The following is a 17372-nucleotide window of genomic DNA, read 5'->3' on the forward strand; positions in this document are numbered from 1 at the left end:
CTGCCGTGTTTACGCAAGCGTAGCGTCACAAAAGCCAATGATGCCTGCTGTTCAGAACCTCTCAAACTTACACATAACGCCAGCACAGTGTCTGTGCCTCGGCATTCGTTTAGAGTGTTGCGTTGTGCCTGCACTACAGAAATCTAGCTACACAATTTGTTAACTTCCTGTGCACTGTTGTGAACTGGTTCCCAGTGGTGCAGGTAAATCAAACGAACCTATAGCTGCTCAGCGGACCAGTGTAAAATAATTGCTCCACAAAGAAAATAGATGACAGAAAGCACAGGAATATGCACGTTCCTAGAATGGTTAAACTTTCTCCACTTTCTTTCTCTAGAGAGCACTCCAAGTCAGCGCCACCAGCTTGGTAGGGAAGTCCAGCCATGGTTTGCACGCTGCAGCTCATAGTGAAAGTGATACAGTCGAACCCAGATATATTGAACTCGAAGGGCATCATGAAACAGTTTGCAATATGTCAATAATTCTAAATATGATATATGCCTATCTGAAACTTATCAGAAAACTCTGCATGTCTCAGACAGTCTCCTGAGAATGTGAAAAGCTGCAATTTACGAATTCCATGCCCGGAGCCACTCAGTGAAAAGATCTAGTGGCATGCATTTCTTGTGGGGCGCATGTATCGGACCGGGAGGCCTTTTGCATGATTCTTGAAGAAATGTAGCGATCCTCTTTTCGACTACAAACGGCCACAGGCAGTATGCTTCCCTGCCCAGCGTTAAGTTCGTTACACTATTAGTATGCTTCGTCGCATTACATGGCTGTGATCCAATGAAGCTTACTTCAGCAAATTCGACATTATGGAGCGGAAATAGGACCCTTTCTGCCCGAGTCCTCCATATTTGGAGACATGCACCTTGCTAATTTTTCCTCCATGGTATGTACTGCCCTACATATTCAATGCCTTGACAGCATCTGCCAAAACAGCGCCGTTTCGTCACCGCGCTGACCAAATTAAATTTTTTATTCATAGTATCCATTGAAACATCCGCTATCTATCCATGCGATCCTTCTTTGTAAGCACGGAGGAAGGCCATACTTCTCTACATTATAGCTACCGCGGCGTCCCCCAGGGCGGTGTACTTAGCCCCGTGTTATTCAATCTAACACTAATTGCTCTGCTTGAGCACGTGCCAGCCACAGTCAGGGTATCAATGTACGCGGATGACATCTGCATATGGGCATCTGCAGTAACACGCCTACAGCTGCGAGCGAGAATCCAGAAAGCCGCCACACAAACTGTTCTCTACCTTCGTAATCGAGGCCTGGAAATTTCCTCAGAGAAATGCGCACTAGTGCCATTTACGCGCAAACCCATGGCCAACTACAGTGTAATGATAAATGGCCAAATAATACGACGGGTCCGATCGTACAAGTTCCTAGGTGTAATAATCGACAGGGACTTGTCATGGAGCCCACACGTATCATACATGAAAAAACGGTTAACAGGCATCTGCCACCTGTTCAAGTTTTTCGCTGGCAAGACCTGGGGAATGTCGCCAAGTGCGATGTTGCAACTGTACAGGGTGCTTTTCCTAGGATTACTGCGATACAGCTTGCCAGCAATAAACAACACTGGCAAAACAAATCTACGCACAATACAAAGTCTTCAGGGTCAAGTGCTCCGGATCTGTCTAGGCCTGCCTCAGAGTGCTTCAACAGTGGCTACGATAGCAATCGCTGGAGATCACCTTGTCAAGACCCACATTGAAATTGAAGTGCTCAGGACCCATATAAGGCATCTGACCAGGACTCCTCGTCACCACTTGGCCTCCCTAACAGCGGACAGACCACACACATCTTTCAGCCGGACGATAAACGCATATGACGAATCATTGCCAGCTTGTTTTACCCCGGCTGCGAGACCTTCGATTCCTCCATGGTGCCTCGCTCAACCAAAAATCAACCTCACAATACCTGGTATCTCGAAAAAAGCTGATCTATCATCGCCAGCCCTTAGACAACTCACGCTACTACATTTGTACGAGAACTACCGTGATTCTACGCATATTTACACTGATGGATCTGTCCTTCCAAGTAGCACCGCGGCGGCAATCGTCATACCGGCGAAAGCTACAACAATCAAGTTTAAGACGACCCACGCGACAACATCGACGGCAGCAGAGCTCGCAGCGCTCTTTACTGCCCTTCATCACATTGGTGATGAACCACCACATAAATGGACAATATTCTGTGATTCGAAGGCGGCACTGCAGTCTCTACTGTCACCTCTACGACGTGGACCACACGAGCAACTAATATTCCATATTACAGAGACTTTGCAACATATAAGTGAAGCAGGCCATGAGATAACCTTTCAGTGGCTTCCAAGTCACTGCGGGATTATCGGCAATGAACGGGCGGATCACGCTGCCCGCTCAGCCCATACTGAGGAGCGCTGCGTCCCGATTCCTCATTCTAGACCTGACGCAGCACGGAAGCTCCGCCTACTTGCTCGGCAGTGCACCGCGTCGCAATGGAATGAGCCACATTTAAGAAACACGCGACTGTACTCACTTGACCCAACATTAAGTCTTCGAGCGCCATCACAGCTTCGCCGTAGAGACGCCACGCTTTTATATCGACTTTGGTTGGGCGTTGCCTTTACTCAAGCCTATGCATTCCGCATAGGGATGACCGACAGCCCAACCTGTGACCACTGCGGCCATGAAGAATCAATTGGCCATATTCTGTGTGCCTGCCCGCAGTACAGTACACAGAGGGCATGCCTTCGCCACGAACTTGACAAACTGGACGACCAAGCGCTATCCGAAAACAGAATTCTACAACATCGAAAGGACCTACCGTCACAGAAGACGGCCGTGCAAGCGCTATTGCGCTTTTTGCGATCTACCGGCCTGAGTGAACGACTTTAACTGGAACGCCTTTTTGTGTGTGTGCCTCCATGTGTGCGTGTTTTTTTTTCCTTTTTTTTAGCGTTTTCCTCTCTGTCATCTTTCTAACCCCTATCCCCCATCCCCAGTGTAGGGTAGCAAACCGGAGACTCATATCTGGTTAACCTCCCTGCCTTTCCTCTTCATTCTCTCTCTCTCTCTTTATTCATAGTGAACTGACCAGAGAGGGCAATGGCACGATCCACTTGCTCTTCTGTCTCAAAGCGGATGTGGCAAAAGTTCTTCTTGCTCATGCGAACAGTGGTGATAGTGCCGCAGTGCTGGAACACCTCCCGCACCAGCTCCTCCGTAGAACTCTCAGGCAGGCCACCCACAAACACTGTGCGACAGCCTGGGGGTCGGTCTCGCGTGGCTGGTGGTGGCATATCTGCAAAGTAGAACACATGCCAGCAGTAGACAGGTGCTTAATATGCGCCACATTTATTAATACATGGGCTGTGTTCCAATACTAGCTGTAGACAGCCAAATAGACAACAAAGCAGAACAGTGGACATGTTTAGTCTCATTCCAATTCTGACGAAGCTGGCAAAATAGCGTCACGAAGACAACATTGTAGTCAAAACCATGCAGGCTACTTTGCTGTCCGAACAAGATGGCAGCTGTGCAGAATGTTTGAAAACACAACGGTAAAGTCACCTGTGTACAAAAAAATGTAGTCACACTTTTTTGTGCTTTTAATGTACCGTATGGACTGTAATATAGGCAGAACTATTAAAAATAGAAAACGGCACAAAAAGTCAACCCTGTCTTGTATACAGGTCATTTCTTACAGCTCTTTTGGACACACTTCTATAATAAAAGTTTGGGGGGTCAACCAATATTCTAGTCCACCTTATATTCTGGTTTTTACAGTATGTTACATTGTGTTTTTCAAACATTCGCACATGCAAAGTGTTCAAATACTTAAGTACAGCTATACTGTGTGCTTTTTTTTTCAGCTTTTTCTTGTCGATACCCCATGTTGACAAGGAAAACACACGTAGTGCAATGCTTAGTGTAAAGTTTCGAAGGACACAGTTATGCATAAATATTGACCATGCAGAGTGAGGATCATTGCAGTGCCGACTTTATTGATTGCATGTTCAAATCATCATTTTGCAGCACTTTGGCAATGATACTATGGTCGTGCAAGACAGCTTCAAATATGTGTTACAAGAAAAATTAAGTCAAATAGCATTGCTGGTGCTTCATTTTGCTTAGATGACTTATAATGTAATCATCTATTTTGAAGAACCAGCTATAACGTGGCCTTTTCCAACTCCTGTTTACCCTCCCATAGGACTCCACGTATACGTGCACCACTTATACTGTAGTGCAGCCACAGGAGATGAAATACCGGTTATAATGCGGCTTCCATGGAAAAAGCCCACAAAGTGTGGCAGCAAGTGTGCTTTTCAGCGAGGTGTGCTGGCCGATGGAAGGATAGAGCAACAAGAACAATGCGAAGGTGGAGGTGACATGGATAAACCAACGAAGAAGCAAAAACAGAAAAGAAAAAACAAAATGGTGGCAGCGCGATCGTAGCGGAGGGGGTTGTGAGGTGGTTGTCTAGGCGACGGAGAATCCTTTGCACTGCCACAGCGATGTGCGCTCCACAGTGAACATGACTTCAGTTCGTGTACGCCTGTTGCAATGCATGTCATTGTGAAGCGCAGATATCATGCGTGCAACCTTGGCGTTGTTTAACTGGTGTTCCACAAATTCAGTGCGCAGTGTTTAGGCTTTTATGTTCACATGCGAGCTTCCACCGTTCCTATCAGTACACACATTAACAAACTTGGTAGGTGTTCACAGCATTTACCGCAGCTGATCGTCCAAGAAACCAAACTCCGCTTCACATGTGCTGCTGTCAGTTCAGCCAGTTCAGTTCAGCGTTCGTTCTTTGGCAACTGCTTCTCGAGTTACTTCAGTGGCGACGAGGCTGCCCACCACCGGGCCGTGCCTGCTCCATGGCGGCTCACGCCGGACCACCGGGTTTCGACGAAACGGAAGACAGTTGGGATGCCTACCAGGTGCGTCTGCAGTCTTACTTTGAAGCCTATGATATCGTCGACTCGAAGAAACGACGAGCCCTGCTAACGGCAGCCTTAAGCACGGCAACAGTCGGCATAATAACGGTACGGTGCGCGCCGGCGAAGATTCAGGACCTTACCTATGAGAAGCTGCTTGAACTGCTGGCAGAACACTTTGCGCCACAGGGCAACGAAATAGCGGAGTCTTACAAGTTCTTCACCAGATGCCAGCGTCCCGACGAGTCAACGAAGGACTTCATTGTGGAAATTCGGAAGAAGGCCTGCAGTTGCAACTTTGGCGAAGCGCGGGACAGGATGCTACGAGACAGACTTGTTTGTGGTCTACGTGATGCCGGCGTTCGTCGGAAGCTTTTGGCCAGACCTTCGCTGACGCTGAAAGAAGCCGAAGATATAGCGTTAGCAGCAGAGATGGCAGCTCTCAACGTTGATCACATGGAGAGCACACAGGATTATGGCGACGTCCATGCCGTGAGGAGCAAGGTGCAAGGTCAACCGTATTACCACAAGACTCATCCGAGCACTTCTCGACCAAGCGAAGACGTCGTTTGCCCGTGCTGTGGTAGCACTAAGCACAAGGCAGCAAAGTGCAAGTTTCGCCGGGCGGAGTGTTTTCGCTGCCGACGTAAAGGGCACCTAGCTAAGATGTGTGTATGGAAACAAAGGGTGGCCCTTTGTGAGAAGCATTCTTCAGAGAGCGATGGCAACGAACTTTGTCTAATGAGTTTGTACACTACGTCGGTAAACTTGGTCAAGCCTGTGGTTCGCACCCTCTGCTGGAGCGGAATTCCGCTGACAATGCAAGTGGACACCGGATCGCCTGTCTCCATCATTACGTGGAAAACATACTGCAAGCATCGGAATGCCTGGCCTGCAATCCGCGAGACGTCCTTGAAGTTGTCCTGCTTTCTTGGCAAGCTGCCCGTGAGGGGTCAGCTGAAACTTCCGGTCGCGTACGCGGGAAAGACCCTAGATGCCACTCTAACCGTACTGCAATGCGATGGCCCGAACTTGTGCGGGCGAGATGTCATCAGCGCATTTGAGCGTAGCGGAAGGCCCGTCTTAAGCATTCTCGGCGAGGAAACCTCCGGTGAGCAAAATGTCCCTGACAGTACTTTGGTTAGCGCACTCTTAGAGGAGTTCGGCGATTTGTTTACGCCAGGTCTAGGGCTAATTGATGGCCCCGCAGTCCATTTGCGGTTGCGGGAAAATGCGTTGCCGCGGTTCTGCAAAGCACGTTCTGTGCCGTATGCAATGCGGGAGCAAGTGTCAAATGAAATAGACAGGCTTGTTAAGCATGGCATTCTCTCGCCTGTCGACAGTGCGGAGTGGGCCACACCTTTGGTTCCCGTTATCAAAAAGAATGGTTCCATTCGGTTGTGTGGTGATTTTAAAGTGACCGCAAATGCTGCATGTGTCACGGAGCAGTACCCATTGCCAAAAATAAGGGATATCTTTGCAAACCTAAACGGTGGTGAAGTATTCAGCACCATCGACTTGAAGGATGCTTACAGTTAGCTGCCGCTTGACGAGGAAACGAAGAAGATATTGGTTGTAAACACTCCGAAAGGCCTGTTTTGCTTTAATAGGCTTCCTTTTGGTGTAGCCTCTGCCCCTGCGATTTTTCAGAGACGTATGGATGGCATCCTGCAAGGCATTCCGGGCATTCAAGTATATTTGGACGATGTGGTAGTCGCGGAGAAACGCGGCAACTGTGAGACGCTGCGTGAAGTTTTCAGACGTTTCCGGCAACACGGTGTGAAGCTGAATCCGCAGAAATGCAAGTTCCGACAAGCAGAAGTTGAATTTCTGGGACATCGTATAAATACGAACGGATTGTTACCTAAGATGGACAACATTGCTGCAATAATGGAAATGCCGAAGCCAACCGGTGTTGCGGAACTACGGGCGTTTTTGGGCTTCGTGACCTACTACCACTCATTTCTGGGAAACTTGGCTACTGTTCTAGAGCCACTGCATGAACTGCTAAGAAAGAACACGCGCTGGCAGTGGGGAGCGAGACAAGATAACGCGTTCCGAGCAACAAAGCGGCTGCTAGAGGAAGCTAAGTTCTTGGCGCACTACGATCCAAGTAAGCCGCTTATCTTGGAAACCGATGCGTCGTCGTGTGGCGTCGGCGCAGTGCTATATCACAGAGTAAATGGGCAAGATCGACCAATTGGGTTCCGGTCGCGAACGCTTTCAGCTGCTGAGCGTAATTACGCGCAAATTGAAAGAGAGGCATTGGCAGTTGTCTTCGGGGTTACAAAGTTCCGGGAATATCTGCTCGGGAATCATTTCACGCTTGTGACAGATCACAAACCTCTTCTGAGCCTTTTCAGCCCCGACAAGCCCGTTCCCGCCATGGCCGCTGCCCGGATTCAGCGTTGGTCCCTCTTGCTGAGCGCCTACAACTACAAAATCCAGTTCAAGCCAGGAAAGACGTTGATTCCTGCAGACACCCTCAGCCGTTTACCGGTGCGGCAGGAGCATAACAACACTAAGGCGGCAGAAGATGACGCTCGTGAGTACGTTCTTCTGACCGATCACCTCAATACCGGTCCTCTGTCGGCGAGTGACTTGGCTAAAATGACTGTTGACGACAGCGACCTCGCGCAAGTCCGCAATTACATTCAGAATGGCTGGCCACGGTACTTGCAACCGGCTCAGGAGCTGTTGCGCGTGTACATGCACAGGAAAGACGAACTGACGTACAGCCATGGAATTGTGTAATGGGGCCATCGAGCGGTTATTCCAACAAGTGCGCGGCAGTCAATGCTGCGTATGCTGCATGATGCACATCAAGGGATAACGGCTATGAAAAAATTGGCACGTTCTGTTTTCTGGTACCCAGGGCTCGATCGGGACATTGAGAAGCTGGTGAACGCGTGTCCAACATGCATAGAATGGGGCAGCATGCCTCCTGCCCGACAACCCGTGCCTTGGCCGGACACAGAGGAGCCATGGTCTAGGGTCCATGTCGATTTTGCGGGTCCTGTGGAAGGTAACATGTTGTTGATCGTGGTTGATTCCCATACGAAATGGATCGAGGTTACCGCCATGAAGACCGCCAGTTCGGCAAAGACAATTGAAGCACTGCAAACTATGTTCAGCCGGTTCGGTTTGCCGAGGACCCTGGTAACGGACAACGGGCCGCAGTTTACTAGTGAAGAGTTCAGGACATTTATGAAGCGCAATGGCATCGCTCATTTGCGGACAGCTCCCTACAAACCGCAGTCTAATGGCCTGGCGGAAAGAGCAGTACGGACTGTCAAACAGGGGTTAAACAAAAACACACGCGGCAGTTTGCAAGCTCGGCTGGACCACATTCTTTCGCATTATCGGCGCACTCCCTTGACAAATAGGCAAACCCCAGCTTCTATGCTTCTCGGATATCAGCCACGTTCTTTATTGCACAACGTCGTGTCACGACCATTCCCTTCTGCAGGTGCGTGCAACAGTGGCCAACCGCTGAGCAAAGACGTCTGGTTCAAGAACTACGGAGTGGGTGACAAATGGAAACCAGGCTCGTTAGAGTCCACCGAAGGCTCGCGAATGGCAACGGTAAAGACAGCAGATGGGGAGCAACATCGCCGCCACCTCGACCAGCTAAAAACCAGGAGGACCAGCGTGGGAGGAGAAGAGATGGAACCCGAGGCCCCCGTGCAAGCAGCAACGACTAAAGGCAGCCAGAACGCAGCGGCAGACTCACAGTCTCAAGGACACGACAGCAGTCACAGTCAGGCTCAAGTAGGCACCGACATTCGAACGCCGTCAGACGGGCGGGCCGAAGCCGAGGTTGCTACCAGCGAGCCGCAAGTGACTGACCGGGCTGAAGTGACACTGCGTAGGTCGAAGCGGAAGCCCCGGCCCCCGGACCGCTTCACTCCTTAAGGGGGGAGAATTGTTGTGAATCAGCATGCGCCGCTGACACGTATTTGTTTGTTAGATTCACCGGCCATGCCTCTTGTGAATCGGCAGTGGCTGCGGCTGACGTCATAAGATAAGGACTATAAAAGCAACACTAACCTTCAATAAAGCGTTCGTTCTTTGGCAACTGCTTCTCGAGTTACTTCACATGCCTAATCACTAAGTAATCGTCTACGGGTACAAACATATCAAGGGCAAGGTTCCTGCAACAACATGCCAACCAGCACCCCCACCAGCTAGGTCTAACCAGTGCGTCTAGTCAGGAGTCGTCGACCAAAGTTGCGGATTGGTTCCGAGTCAACGAAACATGTTGCAGTGACCGTATGGCACTCAGAAAGCGGAGGAACCACCTTCATAACGAAAGTGAAGGCATGAGTGGCACGGTCAATGCTTGAATGGCGGCAACTTCGTCCATGGTCGCCATGTGTAATTTGACATCATACACACACTGATCAGTTTGTGAAATTGAACAAGACACTGTAAGGTGTGTAAAATCTCAGTCACTGTTCTACTTTAGTTGTGTGCTGTTGGTGGCAGTGTCATGGGGAATTTCAAATGTTTGGGCAGGTCTGAGAATTAGTCGCTGACTTACTTTCCTCTTTGTCATTTTTGTTATTGCTTTTTTGTTGTTGCGGGTCCTTGGACATGAACGTTTAAACAGGCACAAACATCCTGGTCGCATGCTTCAATTCTTGGAAACACACGGCTGCTGTGTCTACGTGTTTTGCACGTGTGCAAGCAACTTTTGAAAAATATTTTTTAGGCTATACTGCGGTTCAGCTTATAGTGTAGCTATTTCGCAACTACGGCGCTGTAAGTGGTCCGTGCCGTCTTGGACCACCTTCGAAGCACTGATGGAGGATTCTGAAACCACCAGTCAAATATGTTATGAGCATTTCACCATGGCAAAGTGCTGCAGATGTGTTCAAGCCTAGTCTTTTAAAGCAAAGCATTCCTTGATTCTTCCTTTGACTTTCCCACTGCTGCTGCTGCTGCTGTCTGGAACACCGCATCAGGGGGTGGTTCAGAGCATGTGTATACATGACAGGAGCACGGCAGAGAAGAAAGACGATGCGAGAAACTTGTTTGGACCTTTGCACCACCTCAAATGTGCACAATGCCCTCTGGAGCTCCCTGGGCATTGCCACATTAGCCTCTTGATGGCTGTAATTATCTGTGAACCCCACAAAAGCACTGCAGAAATTGCAGTGCTCACTTTTCTACTAACATGCAAATCCAGAGGGAAACTAGATAGTATGGTAGAGAGGAGGGGGGAGAGGATACAGGGAATGGGTAGAACCGACGCAGTCGCAAAATGAGTGAACAACAACATTGCCACTTTTGCTCCCAGTTCCCATAAAAGGGGGAGAGGATTGGGAAAACATGACATGAGAAGGCAAGGAAATACTACTATAGGCGCAACAGCAGTTGGAGGCAAACTGGATAAATTTAGGTTCAAGGTATGGCACGGCACGTTTCTGCTATTTCTGAAAAATAAACGCCAAGCAAGTTTGCCGACCAGATTACTTACACAGGGTGTACACAAGCAGAGCCGCATTAAAGCGCACCATAGGGTTTAGGCGACACCAGACACCACAGAAGCGGTCACACGTCAAATCAACACTGCTATGCCTGCTGCAGTAGCTTTGTGGCTATGGCATCGCTCGAGGTCATCGGCTTGATCCCGACAGTGGCAGCGGCATTTCAACTGGGGTGAAATAAGTGCGTTCATGCACTCAGATTTAGGGGCACATTAAAGAACACGGTGTCAAAATTTACGGCGTGCCTCATAATCCGATTGTGGTTTTGGCACATACAGCCCCACGATTCAATTAAAGTTTAATACTCCTGACATGATGCGATGTGCCATGAATACGAATATGCTCAACCCTTTCAGAGGTTACGCAGTATAGCGCACAACAATGCCTCAAGCAAACACCTCCCCTTGTGTGTTCTGTGTACTATGCAGACAAACAGCAGTAGTGCACACAAAGTAATATTTAACATCGACTCACCCCTGTCATGTTGGATTAAGCATTGAAGAAATTAAACGTTTGCCATCAACATCACTGCAAATTATCATCAATCAAAGCAAACAGCACAGAAAGCTTCATTTACATCGACTCCCACAGTGTGTGGAACCCGCATAATTTCTTTTGCGCGCCTAGAGCACAACTGTAGGTTTCTTTACTGCACTGACACCTTAATGTAAAGAAGAATTAACTAACTTTCGAGGTATGACAAGCCATTCTCAATGCAGGCGAACACTCACTTGGCTTCGGAGGGTACAGGACGCAGCTTGGAAACCTCAGCAGCTCCTTCACAGGTGCATTTGGGCTGAGAACACTGGCTGGCAATATTCCAGGCCCAATTTCAGGTGGGGGTCCTAGAAAACCAAACTGTGGGCACTGAAAGGAAGTGAAGTGCTTTGCAGTGTTTGCAGCTGTTCACTGCTGCTGCTGCTGCTACATTTAGCATAAAATCATGTGCGATACATGTCTCTACAATTCATTTTTCCACAAAAACGTGATCAGTTGAAAGTATTGTCCAAGGTTCTTGTCCCCTCCATACAATCTCCAAATCGTGTATGAAAACAAGCACCATGCCATTTATCATTCACAGTTTACTACACTGATTTCCACACGAGTGACAACACTAAAGGCAACCACAAACAACTTAGTGCTCTTAGTGTTGTCCTTCCTATGGCTACAAGCACAGTGAATTGAATGATGTGAGAATGTACGAATAAGCATTGGTAATGCATATTGAATAGAAGAGTGCAAATAGATGACAAGAAAGAATGACAGAAGATGAAGCGCTGACTTCCAATAGGATCTTATTGCAAATGCGGTGTGCAAACACACACACATGCACACACACACACACACACACATCTACACACATGCACAGTTGTACTTGGATATATCAAAATTGTGCAAAACGAACAGCTGTAAAATCCCCTTGAAAATTTTTGTATAAAATTTTTATTTTATATAGCAAACTATTGATATATCTAACTTTTTCATGATCCCCTTTGAGTTCAATATATCTGGGTTCAACTGTATATATACAGGGTGTCTCACGCAATTTTTAAAAAGTGGTTAACCGCAGCTGAATGAAACCAATGACATAGTTTGCCGTCATGTGGCGCTGTTTAGAGCACTATTTATATTCCTTTTAATTAGTTAATTAAGTAAGATCAATTATGCAAAATTTTTAATATTCACTTTAGGGCCAAGTTCAGGAATTACCGATCCAATTTTTTGTGCCAATACACTGCAATAAGATAGCGCAGGAGTGCAGTCATGTGGTTTTATTTCATATTTTGCGGGCTTTCTTCAAATGCTGAAAAAAATCACCACACAGCATGCACGTTGCCACAAGAAATTGGATCGGTCGTTTCTAAATCCCCTCTACAACATAACAAAATGCACTTGGCCCTAAAGTGAATATTAAGCATTTGACGCCACTGTATTTTTTTTTTCCGCCCCTTTTGAGACATTTATTGCGAGAAATACTGTACTGCTCCCCTTGCAACCCTCGACTGGTTTCAGCCATATTTTTGTATGCAATCTCTTGTCTACAACACTCACAACGCTTCTCTTGGACACACTTCAACTGTGACGCACTACAGCGACACGGGCTCCCATTCACCACTGCGGCAACGACCATACCATGTGTCTCCTATGGAAAACCATGTGATTAGTGAGTATATACTGTCGACAACCTGCTTTGCTGCCAAATTGTTAAGCCCTCTTACAGTCCGTGGGTAGTCATGTAATATGCACAGCACCTGTGGTGGTCAGCCACATTATTAAACACAGCAAATAAAAACGAAACAAAGCAAGCAGAGAGAGAGCAGGAAATAGCCAAATGAACATGCGACAATTAGGAGACATGAAAGAACCACACATTAAGGTTTCTAGTATTGCCTTTGTCAGCACTTTATCTTGTCTTGTCCTCCCTCATCTTCGGTTTACACTGCTTTATTCCGTGAACGACATCTTGTTAACTAGCCCCAGTTGATGCCTCATTGCATGGCATTTATGTTTCTAGTAAAACTGTCAAGGCCATCTCTCTTTTTTTTTTCTTTTTACTGCTTGCTTACCTGGCTGTAGCTGGAAACCACTCCCATAAGGGCATGGTCTCCGGGCAGGCCAATAAATGGGGGCACACCCCAGGGTGCGGGACTGCCCATAAGGCTAGCCAACGAGGGGAGGCCAGCTGCTCCTTCAGCCAGTCCAGCAGCAAAGCTCCCAAATGTTGCTCCCACAGGACGTCCTATACAGATGCATGCAAGTTTTTCATTGTGAGCACTGATGGCTGCATGGCAGCTCCTTGGAAGTTTCCTTCACCCAAAAATAAACACCACCAAAGATACCATTAGACATGTTCGAATATGGGTCATCAAAACAGAATTGAATACAAATCCAATTGTCAAGGTAATTAATCAAACATGTATGCTTTTCTATTATCTTTTGAACAGTAAAACATTAAGCTTACGTAAGCCACCCAAAGTTTTTTTTTTTTTTTAATAGTGAAGTGAAGCTGGTATGCGTACTGTGATGTGATTGCATTTCTGACTCCTAAATCAACCAGAACATAAGTTGCTATCTCTTTCTAAACTTAAACTCACTTAAAATAACTTGGAACGAGTAAAGGATCCATCAGAGCTAGCACAGGTACAGAAAGGCTTCAACTGTTTATTTTGTCAGTGATGTTATTGTCAGTTTTAATGACCATGATATTATTCTGAACAATAATGAACACTTAATTAATAATAATTAATGATAATTAACACTAAGCAAAAAACTTAAGCAGAAAAATTATAAATGCAAGTTCTCCTTAATCCTTCACCTGAGCCACTGAAACAATGATGAGGTTACAAGAAACTTTTTTACCAACTGTCACAGAACAGTATGGCTGGCTGAGGTACTTTGATTGGCTGGACCACAATATTTTCTAAATTAATTGAGGGACTCGGGGTATACCAAGTTGTGCAAGAAAACAGGTTGCCCAGCATTATCTATGCAGGACAATTCCCTATGGTTTGTCACTAATATAGCAAAGAGAACAGCTCTTCATTTGGCAGGTAGCTGGCACGTGCAGCAAGGTATGTTGGGGCATTCATTTATTTTTACCTGCAGTGTCTGCCACCACTGCTGTGAAAACTTTTCATGTGGAAAAATTTGTTATTTTAGATGGTCTGAAATTATTTGTGTAAAAAAAAATAAGGTTTCACTGTCCTTTGGCAATGATAAGCTGTTGCAAGATGTTTTATATTGATATATTTTTACCTCCAACATTCATCTGATACTCAATGTGGATCTCGATTACTTTGTACTGTTGCTGGAAGCCTAAATTCTTGTGTGTATTCAAATCAGATTTGCAAAACATTCAAGAACCAGTAACAAAATTCAATGCTACCTGCTTGTTTCAAATAGTGAACTGATACCTCAATACTATATTCATTGTTTCAAACATCACAATTTCTGCATGCCCATGCAAAGGCTTCTTTCTTACAATTTAGGTGAAGAAGGTGGGTTAGCGGATTTGGCATGTCAACACTGCTTCTCCACCGTGCTAACAAATAGTTAACTGCCATCAACACAACAGATAGTGGAACTTTCATGAGCTTTTAACACACTAAATTCTGCATATTCTATATATTCTGCTACCTCAGGACTTTTTTATCTGTACTATCAGCATAAATTCGAAAACAAACATGTGAAAAGTGGCCAGCATGCTTTGTCAATATTCGCCTGCATTTGTAACAGCAACTTAATTCAGGCTCTTAGGCACATATCTGAAACTACATAATTCTCATAAACTGGCTGTAGAGCAAATGCCTATTGCAATCCCATGTAATTGCATGCAACAGGTGTATTTCTCTCCTGCTCACATTTAAGTTTATGCATTCCTCTGGACCACTAAAAAAGCAATAACTTCCTAAGAATTGGCAGATTCTTCAGAAGCACAGCTCTCTTGTAACTCTTCCCACATACAGATCATATTTCTGCTCCTTTTAAGTGGGCTGGGTGTCCCTGTTTATCTGAGGTACAGTGCAGTCCACTGCTAAAGGGAACATCCCAATACGCAGTTCTCACTTTGCTGGTGTTCTAGCTGCAAGTTCCGGCTGAACTCAAGTTGACGAACTGCACAAGGGTGGAGAAAAGCGCTAGCATCACCAACCACAAATCATTTTCTGCAAATTTAGGCAGCTACACCTTTGCCAGAGGGAAGAAATTGCATGTGCTCTACTTTCACATCTTTCCTTCAACACTGTCACGCTATACATAACACTATACATAAGCTTCTGAGTACACGGGGAATTTGGCAATGTCAATAGATTTCACGCTGGAACAGGATGGTTATGGTGTGAACAAATTTTGCTCTGTGAAAGAAGAAAAACTTTCGAATATACGGTTGTTGTGCTAGATATGATGAAAGAAGGAAATTTACGTTTGAAGAAGGAATTTACGTTTGACCTATACCAAAATTATTTTGCAGCAGTCAACATTATCTGTGCATTATTTTCCTAAAGACAAACCCAAAAGCACCAGAGACAAAAGAGGCACAGTAATACAATTTTCATTGATTATATCCTATCGCCACTTTAGAGAGGAGCACATATTTAAGTACATGGTCATTAACCCTTTTCGTGTCATGTTTTCTTCAGAGTTGACGCACCTACGCAGATATTTATATTTCTGGGATATTATAAAATGAACAAAATGGTTTATTTTTGGTTATGCAGAAGGAAAAAAATGACAAGGATAATGGCAAATGCTCTCTTGGTATGGTCCTCACATTCCTATCTGATGTCAGTGACACTGAAAGGATTAACCTGGGCTTACAGAAGCTTTTAAAAAATTAAAAGAAAACAAACTGGACAAAATATCGAAAGCAAAGCACGCGTAAACACTGGCACGTGTCATGCAAAATTGGGGGCAGCACAAATGCGAAAGATAAGCCATTAAACGAATGGAAGAGTACCATTGTGTTTCTTTGCGTCTTCATTTCACTATTATAATTAACCATGTCACCACAGTACAACTTCTTCAGCTGTCCTAATTACTTATGCAAAGCCCATATGTCTGTGTCTTCGACCACTTTATGGAGCCAATGATATCTATAGGACGCAAATGTCGAAGCATTGAAAGATGATCGCCAAAGAAAACTGATATATATTAAAATATACCAGCTTAAAACATATTCATATACGCTGCAATGATCAAGACATAATTTCTTTTTATGTATATATATATATATATATATATATATATATATATATAACGAGAACATTATTACTATAATCTTACTGTTTACGTTTTAAATATATAGTTAATTTTCTGAAGCAGCTTTAGCACGTACCAGTCAGTAAAACATATGCAAAATATGCATACGCGAAACGCTAGCCATCGCGTCTGCTATCGGTACGTTAATTGCAGTTTAATCAAACCGCCGAAAAAATATGAGGGAGGAAGGATGCATGCAAGGGGGAATTGACCAAATTTACTCACAGCGGTGCAAAATCTGATCGCCAATCGAACACGAATGCTACTCGCGCTTATGCACGTGAACATAAAGACATAAAGAATCAGAAAAGCACGCGAGTTACTGTGCGCGGACACCACCTGGCGACCGCGTAAACAACACGCGCACGGCACGATGCGGACGACTGCATGTAACTTGACTACGGTTAGGCGATCGAAACTCTGCGCCAAGTGTAGAAGTATCGCGCTCTTTAAACCTCCGTTATCCGCGGACTCGGTTGGGTAGATCGTGGCACCGGTATGCATACACTGTAAACAGCCAGGTTTTCGCACGCATCTTCTGACACGCAATCGAAAAAAAAAAATGCATTCGCGTGTTTGACAGTTACAGCTCTCAAGCGAGGAATGAAGCCGCCTTTGAACTTGATAGAGGCACCGCATGCGTAAACATGTCAGGCTCACCGAGCCCTTCGGGAGCCACAGTGGTCTTGATTCGTGCCGCAAACTCCAGCGGCGCATCGTTTGTGGCCGGATCCACCGTGCTTGAAGGCAGGACCGGGGATCCCCCGCACACCGCCGCTGCCGCCGCCGACATCATCTATAAACAGATATTCAGTGGGCTATTTTAGTAACCGTGTAGCATGCTGCGGGGACGGGAAGAAGTGGGGGTGGGCTCAGCGTGCCGAAAGCCTTTTGTCATCTGCGGATGCATCAGTGCGCGTCGGCGCAGCTTACCTCTATGCGTCGATCAGGCACAAGGCAGCGGTTACTCGCGAACGCTTCTAATTCACGAACCCATCAGAGAGCATGCGAACGCCTGAAGGTCTACTCTTGCTTGATCAATATCACTTATGCCAGCAGACGATCAAGCGCAGTTGAAAACTAAACTGCCGCAGGAAGCACATCTGATACGCTGGTGTGACCGGCTGCCGCGTGAGAGCGCGCTCTACCACCCAACTTTTATTTTGCGAGACTTTTTGAAA

General features: G+C 46.1%; 1 protein-coding gene across 4 annotated transcripts in view; it reads right to left on the reverse strand.

The window, feature by feature from the left end:
- Positions 1–17300, reverse strand: part of LOC135916990 (ecto-NOX disulfide-thiol exchanger 2) — a 33624-nt gene extending 16324 nt beyond the window's left edge. Inside the window, exons 1-5 of one of the 4 annotated variants that reach the window (XM_065450434.2) lie at positions 17125–17300; positions 16852–16987; positions 13002–13174; positions 11166–11301; positions 3094–3300 (exon numbers count right to left, since the gene is read on the reverse strand). In XM_065450434.2, the coding sequence (XP_065306506.1) occupies positions 3094–3300; positions 11166–11301; positions 13002–13174; positions 16852–16987 (652 nt within the window). In that variant the 5' untranslated portion in view covers positions 17125–17300. Of the gene's footprint in view, positions 1–3093; positions 3301–11165; positions 11302–13001; positions 13175–14898; positions 15123–16416; positions 16565–16851; positions 16988–17124 lie in introns of those variants that run through there. The other 3 variants (XM_065450435.2, XM_070531995.1, XM_065450437.2) reach the window with 3 other exon arrangements.
- Between the last annotated feature and the right edge of the window lie 72 nt (positions 17301–17372).

This window comes from Dermacentor albipictus, chromosome 1 (assembly GCF_038994185.2).
Source record: "Dermacentor albipictus isolate Rhodes 1998 colony chromosome 1, USDA_Dalb.pri_finalv2, whole genome shotgun sequence".
NCBI lineage: Eukaryota > Metazoa > Arthropoda > Arachnida > Ixodida > Ixodidae > Dermacentor > Dermacentor albipictus.